Source organism: Peromyscus maniculatus, chromosome 7 (assembly GCF_049852395.1).
Source record: "Peromyscus maniculatus bairdii isolate BWxNUB_F1_BW_parent chromosome 7, HU_Pman_BW_mat_3.1, whole genome shotgun sequence".
Classification (NCBI taxonomy): Eukaryota; Metazoa; Chordata; class Mammalia; order Rodentia; family Cricetidae; genus Peromyscus; species Peromyscus maniculatus.
This window is the reverse complement of record NC_134858.1, coordinates 117,676,524-117,690,292: the sequence shown is the minus strand read 5'-3', so window position 1 is coordinate 117,690,292 and position 13,769 is coordinate 117,676,524. Positions and strand designations below refer to the sequence as shown.

The following is a 13,769-nucleotide window of genomic DNA, read 5'->3' as shown; positions in this document are numbered from 1 at the left end:
CGGATCAGCAGAGTTGGGGACCTTTACCTGCTGAGCTATCTCAGCGGCCCCAGACTTTTGTCTTGAGACTGCAACTGGCTGTGTAGCCCTGGCTGCCCTAGAACTCACTCTGTCCACCAGGCTTGGCCTGGAATTTAGAGATCCACCTGCCTCTGCCTCCCAAGTGCTGGGATTAAAGGCATGCGCCACCAGCTGAGATCTATCCTTTTCAACAGCTCCCAAGAATTCCTAAATTAGTTGTGCTAGCTATTATGTAAACATGGATAAGCACATCATCATTCAGTTTAAGGTAAAAGGTGTAGTTCAGGAGTACTGTGTGCCTAGGAAACACAAGACCCTCACTTCCATCCCATTACCATAAATATTTTCTAGCTATTACTGCAAAGCATGACTCAAGATTTGGGAAACAGAATCTTTTTCTCTTTTGAGACAGGGGTCTTACATAGTTCAAGATAACCTTAGACAATGTTCGGATGACCTTGACCTTCTGATTTTCCTGCCAACACCTCCAAAGTGCTGGGGTTCCAGGTGTGAACACCATGCTGGTTTATGTGGTGCTGGGGGGGTCAAACTCAGGACTTCATGAAGCCTGGACAAGTGCTCCACCAACTAAGTCACACCCCTACCCAGATCTAAGAGTGGAGCGCTGACGGCCAGAGAGAGCCCAGAGAGAGCGAGCACTTGGGAGGGGCAACACGGTGTGACCTTAGGCCTCCAGGTACCCAGTTCAGAGTTCCTTCCCCTGAGGCTGGACTGACCCTTAATTCCATCCTGAGAAACAGGGAGAGTTGTACTGGGAACCCAGCAATGGTGAGTTCTCACCAGGTACAATGACCGGTAGCTACCTGAACAGGGGTCACTGCACTGCACCTGCCCCTTTAGGCATTAAATGGGATCCTGGAAGGTGAGCCGGGGGCCAATATCTTTTACAAAATCCAAAGCGTGGTGATTGTAGGGACAGGATGGGGCTCAGTGGTACTGTGCTGGTCTCAGCCGGGTGAGGTCCAGCTTGGGGGAGGTGGGTGGGGACACAATGTCCTCAGAGAGGACAATGGGCCTTGAAAACCTGTTGACCCTCTTGCACAGGGCCTTAACTTGGGGTCCTTCTGCAGGAGATTCCCCTGGTCTGAGCCTACTGCCAGGGCAGACTCAGGGGACATCATGGGGTGTGGGGAGGGGCAGGTGCCTCTCTAGTTCCGAGATACTGGGGACAAGACTGGGGCAGGGGACACTCGAAATGGCTCTAGGGTGCTTTTTCCTAGCCATCATTCCACTGGGAGACCTCGTGTTCTGTTTCTTCGAGAGTCTGGAACAAAAGTGGGGTCTGTGAGGAAGGTCCCAGCAAGCCCTGGCGTAAGCTAAGCTGCTGTCTTCCTCCCCCGGAAAAACTGCTTCTTAGGCCTTAAAAACACAAGGCTTCCAGACACCCTCAGGTTGGATGAAGCCTGAATCCAAATAAGCCACAGACAATACAGAAATGGCCAGAATATGTCATTTTCCCATTCTTTCTCCACCGGTCCACTTCCTGCTCTGCCCGTGAAGCGTCTGTAGATGGACGGCTTCTACCGGCTCAAGCCCTTTCCAGCCACGGCTAGAGCCTCAGGGACCCCTGGGCTTTCTCCAGAATTTCCTCTCTGATCTTGGGGTAGTTGGGGTGCTCCGTCAGGACCTGGTACAGAGACAGATGAGATGTGCGGAACCAGGCAGGGGCCCTGCACCACCCCACTCCTGTCCGTGACTTACACTGTGACAGACTTCGATGGCGTCTACAAATTTCTTGTCTTTCAGGTAGTTGAAAGCCAGTTTGAAACCTGCCCAGAGGTAGGGGGACACCCTGGTAACTGGGGTGCCCCCTGGCCCCCTCAGCTGCCGGGACACAGGATCGGGCGCCGGCCTCTGGGTACCCTGGCCGGCTGCTTACCGATGGCAGGGCTGGCCTGATGACTGTACTTCCAGGCCAGCTCGTAGTTGGTGGCCGCGTCCTTGTAGGACTGCTCCTTCTCCATGATGAAACCCATGTATTCATAGGCCTTGCAGCAAGACTGCGGCGGGGGGGGGGGGGGGGGGGGGGGCGGTGGGGGGGAGCCGGTCAGCACGTCTGCCCCGAAGCAGCCGCCGTGGTCCTCAGGGTGGGGCCAGGAGGGGCAACTGGATGGCAGTATTAACCTCAAAGAACACAGGGACCCCCAAGAGCACCCTCAACACTTTGAGGGGTTAACTGTGTACCCACTCCTTACTCAAAAGCTGGCACAAACCCCTCTACCAGCATCCCATCTGCCGGAAGCTAATCCTTGTACATCCCTCAAGCCCCTGACCTCTCTCGTGCCTCTCAGGCTTTCTGTTCCCTTCTCTTCCTGGCCACGCCTCCCCCCATAGGCTTGCCGTCTGCCTTGGCCTGTGGCTCCTGGTCTGACTCCGCCTCCTCCCGCCGTGCTTACGCCTCCTTTCTTCCTCCTTTCCCAGATCCTTGCCTTGTTGTACTGGAGGCAGCGGCGGAGCAGCTCCAGGGCCAGGTCAAACTTGCCGCCTTGGCAGTAGATGTCTGCTAGCAGAAGCCAACTCTTCTCCAGGTCTTCGGCCTCATCCAGCGTCCACGGGACCTTGGCCAGTCGCTTTAGCTGTGTACGGGCCTTGGGGACTTGCTTCAGCAGCATGTAGGCCTGTGCCATGGCCAGCAACGCAGGGATACTGTCCTTCTGCACGCCCACGGAAGCAGACATTGGGGCACTCTGGCTGTCACCCCCGTCTTGACCCCTGCCCGCCAAAACCCATCCCTAGCGCTCGCACCTCAGCCTGGGCCATCTCGATAAAGGCCCCCAGAGCCACCTCTACATTCGCCTTCTCCCTGGTGGCCAGCAGGCAGAGGCTCTGCAGCAGCCGCAGCTGGCTCTGCCCGGAGTCGGAGTGTGGGTAAAATTCCCGCAGGAGCTTCTCTGCAGTGCGCACCCCATGCTGCTGGGACTCTTTCCGACCGGCAGAGCTGTGGGCGTGGGACTTACGCTGACAGCCTGCCTGGGTGGCCCTCACCTGGCCGCCACCCGGAAGCCGAAGCCTCTTCCCACCCCCCAGCCCTCTTACTTGCTGTCAGCCACCAGGCTCTCAAAGACCTCTCCACCGACAACCTCGTTATCGGGGTTCAGACAGATCTGTACCATGTAGCAGGTGGCAATCTGGCCCCATGTGCTGTCCTTTCGGGCTTTGTTCAGAAACCTCAGAGCTTCATTGGGCTGTCCAATGTGCCTTCAAAGAATGAAGGAAATGCCAGGAGCTGGTAAGAGGAACTGTATAAGGCCAGGGTACGTGGACACCAGGGCACGTGGACACCAAGGTACGTGGACACCAGGACACGTGGACACCAGGGCACGTGGACACCAGGGCGCATAGGGAGCACTTGCTCAAAGCTGCTCTGCTGGATATCTGGTCTGAAGGTTTCCTGGACGCTGCTCTCTGCTTCCCCTCCACGGAGCAAGACCCTAGCTATCTGCTAGGAAGGCCTCGTATCCCACCACTGACCCTTAGTATACACAAGTCTAACTCACCAGTAGTAAATGCCTTGGCAGTAGTTAAACCCTGGCTCCAAAGGCACCCGACTAGACACCTTCTTGGCCAGTTCTAAGAAAGCAGGAGCCTCTTCAAGCTTGCCGCTCCGTCGTAGCAGATCGATCAATTTATTCAATACCAAAAAATTGTCTAAAAAAAGAGAGCAGAAGTCTGCAGCGTGCGGTGGACAGTAGCTGCACCAGGCTGGTGTTCTAAGGTCTGATGGGGGAGGAGGGCGTGCTGGACCTTGAAGAGGTCCCAGGAGACGCTACTTGTTTAGGCTGAGCAGAGACATTCTATACTCAAGAGTGAGTAAATTATACAGTGGTGAAAATACCGACTGCAGGAGGACTTGGGTTCAAATCCCCAGCACCCATCGAAAAGGCAAGGTGTGGCCACACGTCTCCGTAATCCCAGACTTTGGGGGACTTCTGGGGTTTGCTGTTTATCAGACAAGTTCAAGATCAGTGAGAGATCTTGTCTCCAGGGATCAAGACGAAGGTGACAGAGCAGAGCAGGGCACCCATGTTGCCCCCTGACTGCTAGGCACCCTCCCCCAGCCCCACACACAGTGACAGCAGCGGTTAACTATCTAGTGCTCACCCTGTGCCCGGCTCTGTGTGGTCCACCTGTGATCTAACTACAGGACTGAGTACTCTTTCTGTCCCCATTTGACAGATGAGGACGCTGACCATGGAGGAGTGATGGGCGGCTACTGAGTGACAGATACCAGGACTCCGACCCAGGCAGCCTGGCTCTGAGATGGCTCCTATCCACAGCTGCTGGGCCTCTGGCTCCAGCTCCAGGTCTGACCCTTGACGCAGCTGTTTCAGTCAGCAGCTAGGGGTGTGGTTACCAATCTAGAGAGAACACCTAGCGACTTCCAAGTGGGCGTGGCCATAGAGGGGACTGTGTTGAGTCCCAGTAGCTACAATATGGGGACAGACAGGCTGTCCTGGTCCCAGTGCCAAGCGACCGGGTCCAGGAACTGGCCCCTTGGACTCAGGAAGGGCTGCCACGTTCTGGGTCTTTATCAGTTTCCTGCCTCTCTGGGAACAATTGGGAAGGAAGGGGCTTCCTCTGCCCAGTCAGGAAGGAGGGGAGAAGGCCCACCCTTCTCTGGGATAGCCGCCCCGGCTGGGTGGGGAAGCAGCCTTCTGGTCCCAGTTACCTGGAGCTTTCTCCAGCACTTGGCGGTAGAGATTGATGGCCGTTTCGTAGTTTTGTTTTCTGAACATCAGGTCAGCCAGCATCTATCAGAAGACACACGAGCTGTGTACTCCTGACAGCGGCTTCGTGGGGCCTGGCATGGAAAGAAAGCACAAGACTCCCCAGGTAGCCTCCCTGGTCCGGAGAGCCTGTGAGCTCCGGAGACCCTACCAGAAGGTGAAGACTGCGGGTAGGTAACTCTCCGACCCTGCAAGGTGTGGGTCTGGGGTGACCCTGGAGAACGTGTGGGCGACAGACAAGCCTGAAGGCTGACCAGGGAGGGTTATTTCACAGGCCTCCAGTCACCTGACCTTCACCTTCACCTAACAGTGGGTGTGTTTTCCCCTGAAGTTGGTCCAACCATACCCCGCCCCCAGCCTGGCCTAGAGGTTGCTGCTGCCCCCTGCTGGTCTTCCCATCCATCTCCCAAGAAGGGCAGAGCAAGTGGCTGGGACAGGGCCCCAAAGCTCTTAGGGTGGGCCGGTGAGGCGTGGCATCTGAGGTTAAATAATTAGGAAGCAGCCCAGATCTGTCACAGGACCCCGGGGTGGGTGGGTGGGGGAACATGGCATCTCCTACCACGGCAGCTCTCTCGTGGGTCTGCTCTATCTGTAAGAGGGGGCCACAGCGCTGTTCACATAAGTCCAGCTGCCCCTGAAGTAGGTGGAGTTGCGCCAGCTCCAGTGCCACCTGTGACAGACAGACAGACAGACGGACAGACAGAGGAAACAAGCCAGCGCTGCCCGTCCCAGGAAAACCTGGCAATCACCTTTGACTCCCTCCGGGCCGCATCTATCAGCTCGCTTTATTTTTATTTATTTATTTATTTATTTATTTATTTATTTATTTATTTATTTATTTATTTATTTATTTATTTATTTTCAGCTCGCTTTTAAAACAGCCTCTGTGCCTCAGATGACAGCTCCCGCCCGCTCTCACCCAGATCCCCTGCCACTCCGCTGGTTTCGCCCACTGGCTGACCCACTAATCTCATCCTTTGGCCTCTGCTCATTCCTCTGGAGACTTCTCTGCATCCTGGATTCCGGGACAGATGGCAACGTGTCAGAATCTCCTACAGGCTACTCTTTTCCTCTTGCCTGAGGGCAATCTTAAGCAAGGGTCATGCCCTGACCCAGTCTCCAAGGCCTGTCACTGGGAGGACAGTTACCAAGCTAATTTTTGTATTACTTTTTTCATACAACATATTTAACTATATTTTTGAGACATGGCTCATGCATCGTAGACTAGCCTCCAACTCATTACATGTAGTCAAGGATGACCTCCTGCCTCCACCCCTAAGTGCTGAGATGACAGGTTTTATGTGGTGCGGGGACTGGGCAATCACTCTTCCAACCGCTGGACTCTATTGAGTGTGAATTTAGTGTGAACTGTCTCCTCATCGGGCACCACACCCCTCCCACAGCTCTCAGCTGGTTTGGAACAGCCATCCCCCCACCCCCACCCGCGGGAACCTGCAAAGGCCAGGCCAGCATGACTTTCGGAGCTATCTTTCCCATTCCAACCTTCGTAAATGGTCCAAAGCTGGCCGTCCCAGCCTTGCTTTAAGAACGGGAGCAGGTGAGGGCCCAGGGCCAGCCAGAGTCGCTTGTCGCCCCAGAGGCCTCAGCGAGCTAGCCTTTTTGCCTTTCCTCCTGCTCCACACCTGCAGCTTCTCAGAAAAGAAAGGCCTCTGGCAGAGCAAGGACACCCCCAAACTCCTGATCCTCCCAAGGGCTGAGATTACAGTTGTGTACAACCTTACTTGGTTTGCAGCTACTTGTGAATGCTAGGCAAGTACTGTACCCCTGAGCCACTACCCCAGCCCCAGGGTGCTCTTTCGAGGGCCACACACCTTATTGTCCGTGGGTGAGTAGGAGAGGGCGTCCTTATAGGACTTCACAGCGCTGTCGAAGTCCTTTTCTGCCAGGTAGTGCTCCCCAATCTGGATGCAGATGGAGGCCGCCAGCTGCTTCTGGAAGGGGATCAACTCTGGCTGTTCCAGCGGGGCTCTCTTCAGTATCCGGGACTGGACGTCCAAGGCCTTGGGGGAACCAGTGAGGCCAGGGTCACGTGCCAGGCCACAGGACTCCCAGTGTGTGCCTTAGCTGGTACTGTCAGAAAGGGTGCTGGAGGAAGTCTGGGTGGCTCCCTCAGCACACGGAGGTCAGCCTGCACGCCCCCAGGGGGAGCAGAAGGAAGGATTGCAAACACTTGTGTTCCCTTGCTGTCACCATCACACCGCGAGGTTGTGTGTCTGGTGTGCTTTGGCTGTCTAGCAGGCTACAGCAGCACACAGTGTTTGCCCAGAGCAGGCTGGGAGTTGTTGCTGGCCATGTTTTATGGTCGTGTTTTTGAGACAGGGCCTCACTATGTAGCCCTGGCTGATGTATGGAACTTGCTGTGTAGACCTGGCCTGCTTCTGCCTCCAGGGAGCTGGGATTAAAGTCGTGTGCCGCCAAACCCAGCTCAGGCTGGGATTTTGTTGTTGCTGTTTGAGACAGGGTCTTACATACTCCGGGCTGGCCTGGAACTCATTATATAGCCAGGGATGACTTTGAACCTCTGATCCTGTGCTACCATGCCTGTTTGTGTAGTACTGAAGATAGAACCAAGACCTCTGTGTGTGTTAGCAACTAAACTGCCACCCAGGACTGTGCTTGGATGGGTACATTTGCTTTGCATCTACCTCCCTTCTGGAATTTGAGGGAGTTCTCGAATATCCAAGATGTGAACAGATGAGGTGTGGAACAGAAAGACAGCCAAGTCACAGGAAGTGGGTACAAACTAGTGCTGGGCTCCTCAAGAACAAGAGATGAGTGCGGATTGGGTGGTAATTAAGAGAAGTCATCTTAGCTGGGCATGGTGGCGCACGCCTTTAATCCCAGCACTTGGGAGGCAGAGGCAGGCGGGTCTCTGTGAGTTCAAAGCTAGTCTGGTCTACAGAGTGAGATCCAGGACAGCCAGGGCTGTTATGCAGAGAAACACTGTCTCTAAAAACAACAACAACAACAACAACAACAACAGTAACAACAAAAAAGAGAAGGCGCCTCAGTGGTCAGTGGTGAGGGGTTCTCCCTCTAGAACTACACAGCTGTCCTGGGAGCAAGTGGGAGGCTGCATTTGTGGGTGGAGAGTGAGGAAGGCAGGACAGGAATGGCCAGGGCACTTGGACGGGACAGCCCGGTATGGAAAGGTGTGCTGGTACAGGCCAGACTCAGTCTTAGCTCCTTCTCCCTTACTTATGATAAACCCATTAGAAGTCGAACACTTTGCAAGTAAAAGATGCACTCCTTTAATCCTAGGACTTGGGAGGCCGAGACGGGGATCTTTGAGCTCAAGGCTGGCTTATTCTACATCAGTGGTTCTCAATCTTCCTAATGCTGCGACCCTTTAATTCAGTTCCTCATGTTGTGGTGACCTCCAACCATAAAATTATTTTCATTGCTACTTCATAACTGTAATTCGGCTACTGTTATGAATTGCAAGGTAAATATCTGTGTTTTCTGATAGGCAGCATCTGTGAAAGTAGCTTGTCTCCCCCCCACCTCCCCAGGGGTTGCGACCCACAGCTTGAGAACATTGGTCTACATAGAAGTACTAGGCCATCTAGGGCTATAGGGTGGGATACCGTTTCAAATAATAATAATAATAAAATAAAAATTCAAACTCAGTAGTTTAGAGCAGACACTGCTCTTGTACAGGATCCGAGTTTAGTTCTCAGCATCCACATCAGGCAGCTCACAACCACCTAGAACTCCAGTTCTAAGGAATCTAATGCCCTGTTCTGGTGTCCACAGGCACAAGGCACGCATGTGTGCACATGCATATGTGTAGGTAAACACTCATATGGATAAAATAAAAATACATCTTTTAAAAATTGCGTTGACTAGAGCCGGGTGGTGGTGGCACACTCCTTTAACTCCAGCACTTGGGAAGCAGGCAGGGGAATCTCTGAGTTCGAGGCCAGCCTGGTCTATAAAGAGAGTTCCAGGACAGCCAGGACTACACTGAGAAACCCTGTCTAGAAAAAAAAAAATTGCATTGACTGTACCTAACCTACTGAGCATCAAAGCTTAGCAACAAGAACACTGTGGAGCGCTGGGTGAGCCTGAGAGAGAGTGGCCCACTGGAGGCTGTCACTCACAGCCACTGCTAGCATCTCCAAGGTGGAACAGCGCCACATATCTCCAGCCCAGGAAAAGTAAAAATCCAGGACTTGAAGTTCAGTTCCTAGTGAATGCATACCGCTTTCACACTACTGAAAAAAGTTCTAGAACTCGAGAACAAATCACCTTAAGTTGTAAACATCTCTACTTAGCTTTGGGTTTACGTCTTCGTGTCTTTGGGCTTTATCTATTGGATAGAAATGTCACAATGTTTAGCTCAAAGCACCACCGTGAAAACTTAAAAAGAGCAGAGAAGCCAGACATAGAAACACTTACCAGGATACCAGCACTCAGCAGGCTGAGGCAGGAGGACCACCATAAGGCCAGCCTGGGCTACATAGTGAGTTCTAGGCTAGCCTGGTAAACATGGTAAGACCCTGTCTCAAAAGGGAGGGAGGGCAGGAGGAAGGAACAGACAGGGTGGGGGTGGGGGTGGGGTGGTGGGGTGGTGGGGACATGCAAGGCTATCCCAGAGCTCTCAGTGCAGGGAACTGCTGCCCTTGTCAGCTGCTACCACCCCGTCCCTAAGGACAAGGTCACTATCTCCTGGCCCTTCCCAGCCAGCCCAGCCTTCTCCGGTGTGCCATCACTGAGGAGCAGAGACGTAGAGTGAGTGAGCAGGGCAGACCCACGGGCCGACATCAGGAGCTACAGACAAAGAGCTTGGGCCAATTACCTGGTTCAGCGTTTCAACCACATCCTCTTTTTTATGGCTCTTGTAAACCTTTGCCAGCAAAAGCAAGCACTTCACCTCATTCATCATGGATGGAATATCCTTGACCCCTAGAGAGAAATGCCAGTCAGAGTAGTCTGTCCCTTGGGTTGCTGGGGAGGGCTGGGTTCACGTCCCCAGCTAATGTGGGAAGGCCAAGGAGGACAGAGGCAGGAGTGAGTTCACACAACACCTCACCCGAATCTTGTTCCAAGGCCTGCTTCAGCACCTTCTCTGCCTTGTGGTATTTCTTCAGCTTCAGGAGCAGTTCGGCCAGTTCACAGCACAGGAAGTCCTGGCCGCTGATCTTCTGGGCAGCCTCGTAGTAATTAATGGCCTTAGTGCAAACAGGAAATATTGGCTTCAGTTTGGCTCTGCATGGTGGCTGACACCATGTCCCTTCAGCAGCCACTCAGTCAGATTGCCCCTCAGCACACAGATGGCCAAGGTGAATGTCCTACCCCCACCTCCCAGCAGGGTTCAGGCCTCAGGCGAAGCAGGCAGGGCCACAGTGCAGACTGCAGAGCTCACCACTGGTCACACTCTCAGCGGGAAGCGGTAGTGAAATACTGGGTCCCTTCCCATCTAAACCCCCAGCTCCTGGGCTTCCTCCTCCTGTCCCTGCATGGCTGGCCCTCCCCAGGACAGCCTCACCTTGGTGTACTGGTGGGTCTTCATGTAGGCTTGTCCAATCCTGCTGACCAAGGAGGCATCATGAGGGTTCTTTCTATAGGCTTCATCATACACCTCCAGGGCCTTCTCAGGCTGGTGGGGGAAAGTATGAAAGGGGGTATCTTTCTCTTCTCTCACTGGAGAAGTGATCCGGGGAGCTAGTTAGCAAGGCCCAGAAGCTCCCTCACTTACCTCCTGAATGTTCATGAAAGCATCACCCAGGAGCAGGCTGCTGTGGGGACCGGGCAGATGTTCACAGAGCTCCCTACAGGAGAAATCAACTGCCTCTCTCAGGCCCGGGCCTGGCTAGTGTCCATTCATTTATCATTCTTGAGTCCCGAGATCCTGGGGGGCACTGATAGCCTTCCGGGCCACCCCCACCCTCCGATCTTCCCCATGAGCAGTCATATACTATTGTGCATGTTTCTTTGTTTGGGTTTGGTTGTTTTTGAGCCAGGGTCCATGTCCTCAGGCTGATGATCAACTCCTGATCCTCTAGTTTCTACCTCCCAAGGATTACAGTTGTGGCGACCCACATGGTTTTATGTTACACTGGAGCAAGCAGTCCATAACCGGGCTACATCTCCAGCTACACTTCCTTTTCCTGAGATGCTGGGTTGGCACATGGCCATTGAGCCCCACCCCAGCCCTACACTGCCCCCCGAAACTCCAATCTGGACATGCTACCCTGTTGATCAGTTTCTACCCTGCCAGCTCCCCAACCCCCAAAATGCCTGGTTTTTCGCAGAGAAAGGGGCTGGGAAGGGCCTCTTGAGGTTCCAGCACCAAATCCTAGGAGAGAGAGGGATGGGGCTCCGACTTCCACTCTCTTTCCTCACCCACCCCACACAGATCAACCCTGAGGCCCTGCACCATGGTTGTTCTTCAAGGAAAGGGAAAAAGGAGGGCCAGGGTGTGAATGTGTCCTCATGATTCCATTGACATCAGCGCTGGGATCCAGGCCTGTGCGCTCCCACCATAATGTAAAACATGCAGGGCAGAGGTCAGGGGAAAGGCAGGCAGCAGGGCTGAGGGTCCTCAGAACCCACCCACGGGCAGGGAGACCTACGAGGTCTTCATACCTTGGTCTAATGCACCCTGGGCACACGCTCTGGAGATCAAATTGAAGACACACAACACAAGGAAACCCTCCCCGCAGCCGGCGGCAAAGGCGTCTGCTGCAGCCTTGGGGCCCTTACATGTAGCATCCGATGTAGAGGCGCACGTCCTTGCGAGTGTTCAGGTAGATGCTGGCCATCTTCTCCTTGGCTTCTGTGTAGCAGGGCTGCTTGGGTGTGATGCCTCTCAGCATGCTCAGTGCCAAGTCCACGTTGCCTTTGCTCAGAGCCAAGTCCACATTGGCAATGGTGATCCGCATCTCCTCCGGCGTGCCGCTGAACTCGTTGATGGCATCCTGCATGATCTTGGTGGCCTCATGCTATAATGTGGAGACGAAACAGACCCTCTCTTTGGAATTATCTACTACAGGTGACCCAAGAACATTTACCCCACCTTTTCCACCCCAGCCCAGGGGTGCTCCTGTGCCTGTAGAGCAGCTGTGGAGGCCAGGGCCAGCCATTAGAACACACAGGTGCTGCTGTCACCATTGTGGCTCTCCCAATGTGGACAGATCATCCAGCCGCACCCTTCCCACTGGGAGAGCTGCGAGGGCAGTTGTGATGACGGGCGCCTGCAGTCCTATCACTCGGGGGGCGGGGGTAGGAGGACCACGAGTCTCATGCCAATCTGGACTCCACAGACAGTTAAAAAAAAAACAACCACCCAATGAAGGGGTGATGAGACGGCTCAGCAGGTAAAGGTGCTTGCTGCTAAGTTCACTCCCCAGGATGCCTATGGTGGAAGGAGGGAGCCAGCTCCTTTCATCCGTCCTCTACCTCCAGCATGCAGTGCCCACACACCTACATGGTCATGTACACATACACACAAAAATAAGTAAGTACCATTTTAAAAGTTAAAAAAAGCAAAAGCAAACACACAAATCAACCAAATACCCAAGATCCCCAAACTCAAACCCTCAAAGTGCTAGGCTGGAGTGAGCACACTCTCCAGAGTGTAACCTGTCCTGGGCTGCCAGCAGCTCCTGCTCTGGGAGAACCTTTGCAGGAAGTTGGCTGGAGCCCTGGCTCACAGTGCTCGGCCCCCATCTTTGTCTGGCTGTAGAAATGACTTTCAATTTATCCCCTCTTATTCTCCTGAGCCCAGGATGGGCAGAAGCAGAGAGGCGCTGCATTGAGAACCTCCATCAGCAGTCCTGGCCTTCTGTGGGTTGGAGCTGGCCACCCTAGGGATGTCCCTGTGCTCCTGGGGGTGGGGGGCAGTCTCACTCCATTCACAGCCCCATCCTCTATCCCCAGTGGGAACATCTGGGCTTGTCCTTTACCCAGTTCCCTTCCTGATACACCAACCCTTAGCTTTGGCAATGACGGCGTGATCAACTGACTTTGGATGGGGCGGTTCCTGGTTCTGCACAGATAGACGGAGCATCCGTCTCTACCTGTTGCTTCCACATTCACATATTTACCCAGAGAGCCCCCCTTTCTCTCCCCCGTCTCTCTCTCCGTGTGTGTGTGTGTGTGTGTGTGTGCGTGCGCGCGCGCGCGCGCGCACGCTGCAGGTGCATGCTAGAGCATGAGCAGGTATCCCAGCACATGTGTGCACATGCCAGAGGTCAGTCTCAGGTGTCATTCCCTAGGAGCCACTCATCATCTTACCTTTTGAAATGGAGTCTCTCAGTGCCCTGGAACTTGTTCATTTGAGTGGGCTGACTGGCTATCGAGCCCTAGAGAGCCTCCTGGCTCCACCTCCCCTGCTCTGGAATTACAGTCATGTGTCCCCAAGAATGGCTTTTTTTGTTTTTGCTTTTGAACACAAAGTTTCTCTGTGTAACAGCGCTGGCTGTCCCGGAACTTGCTTTGTAACCAGGCTGGCCTTGAACTCAGAGAGATGTGCCTGCCTCAGCCTCTCCAGAACTGGTGTCTTAGGGTTTCTGTTGCTGTGAAGAGACCCCATGACCACAGCGACTCTTATAAAGAAAAACATTTAATTTTGATGGCTTGCTTACAGTTAGTCCATTATCGTCATGGAGGGAAGCAAGGCATCCTGCGGGCAGACATGGTGCTGGAGAGGTAGCTGAGAGTTCTACATCGTGATACAAAGGCCACAGGAAGTGAACTGTCTCACTGGATGTGGCTTGAGCATATATGAGACCTCAAAGCCCACCCCCTACAGTGACACACTTCCTCCAACAAGACCACGCCCACTCCAGCAAGGCCACATCTCCCATTAGTGCCGCTGCCTCTGGGGTCCATTTTCTTTAGCTGGGATTAAAGGCATATGCCACCATGCTGCCTCCCCTTTCCTCAGGGACTGAACTCAGGTCCTCACACTTGCATGGCAAGCACTTTACCAACTGAGCCATCTTCACGATCCCTGTATCTTGAAAGAGAAAA

The 13,769-nt window shown here is 53.9% G+C and overlaps 1 protein-coding gene across 1 annotated transcript in view; it reads right to left on the bottom strand.

Annotated features, from left to right (window-relative positions):
• Positions 1-1,474: 1,474 nt before the first annotated feature.
• The window catches only part of Ttc21a (tetratricopeptide repeat domain 21A), a 36,288-nt gene continuing 23,993 nt past the window's right edge, over positions 1,475-13,769 (bottom strand). Inside the window, exons 15-29 of the mRNA XM_076577357.1 lie at positions 11,499-11,737; positions 10,492-10,564; positions 10,282-10,392; positions 9,826-9,964; positions 9,592-9,698; positions 6,602-6,790; positions 5,329-5,439; positions 4,712-4,793; positions 3,540-3,690; positions 3,079-3,240; positions 2,788-2,980; positions 2,472-2,696; positions 1,922-2,042; positions 1,744-1,811; positions 1,475-1,669 (exon numbers count right to left, since the gene is read on the bottom strand). Coding sequence (XP_076433472.1) covers positions 1,592-1,669; positions 1,744-1,811; positions 1,922-2,042; positions 2,472-2,696; positions 2,788-2,980; positions 3,079-3,240; positions 3,540-3,690; positions 4,712-4,793; positions 5,329-5,439; positions 6,602-6,790; positions 9,592-9,698; positions 9,826-9,964; positions 10,282-10,392; positions 10,492-10,564; positions 11,499-11,737 — 2,049 coding nt within the window. The 3' untranslated portion in view covers positions 1,475-1,591. The remainder of the gene's footprint in view (positions 1,670-1,743; positions 1,812-1,921; positions 2,043-2,471; positions 2,697-2,787; positions 2,981-3,078; positions 3,241-3,539; positions 3,691-4,711; positions 4,794-5,328; positions 5,440-6,601; positions 6,791-9,591; positions 9,699-9,825; positions 9,965-10,281; positions 10,393-10,491; positions 10,565-11,498; positions 11,738-13,769) is intronic.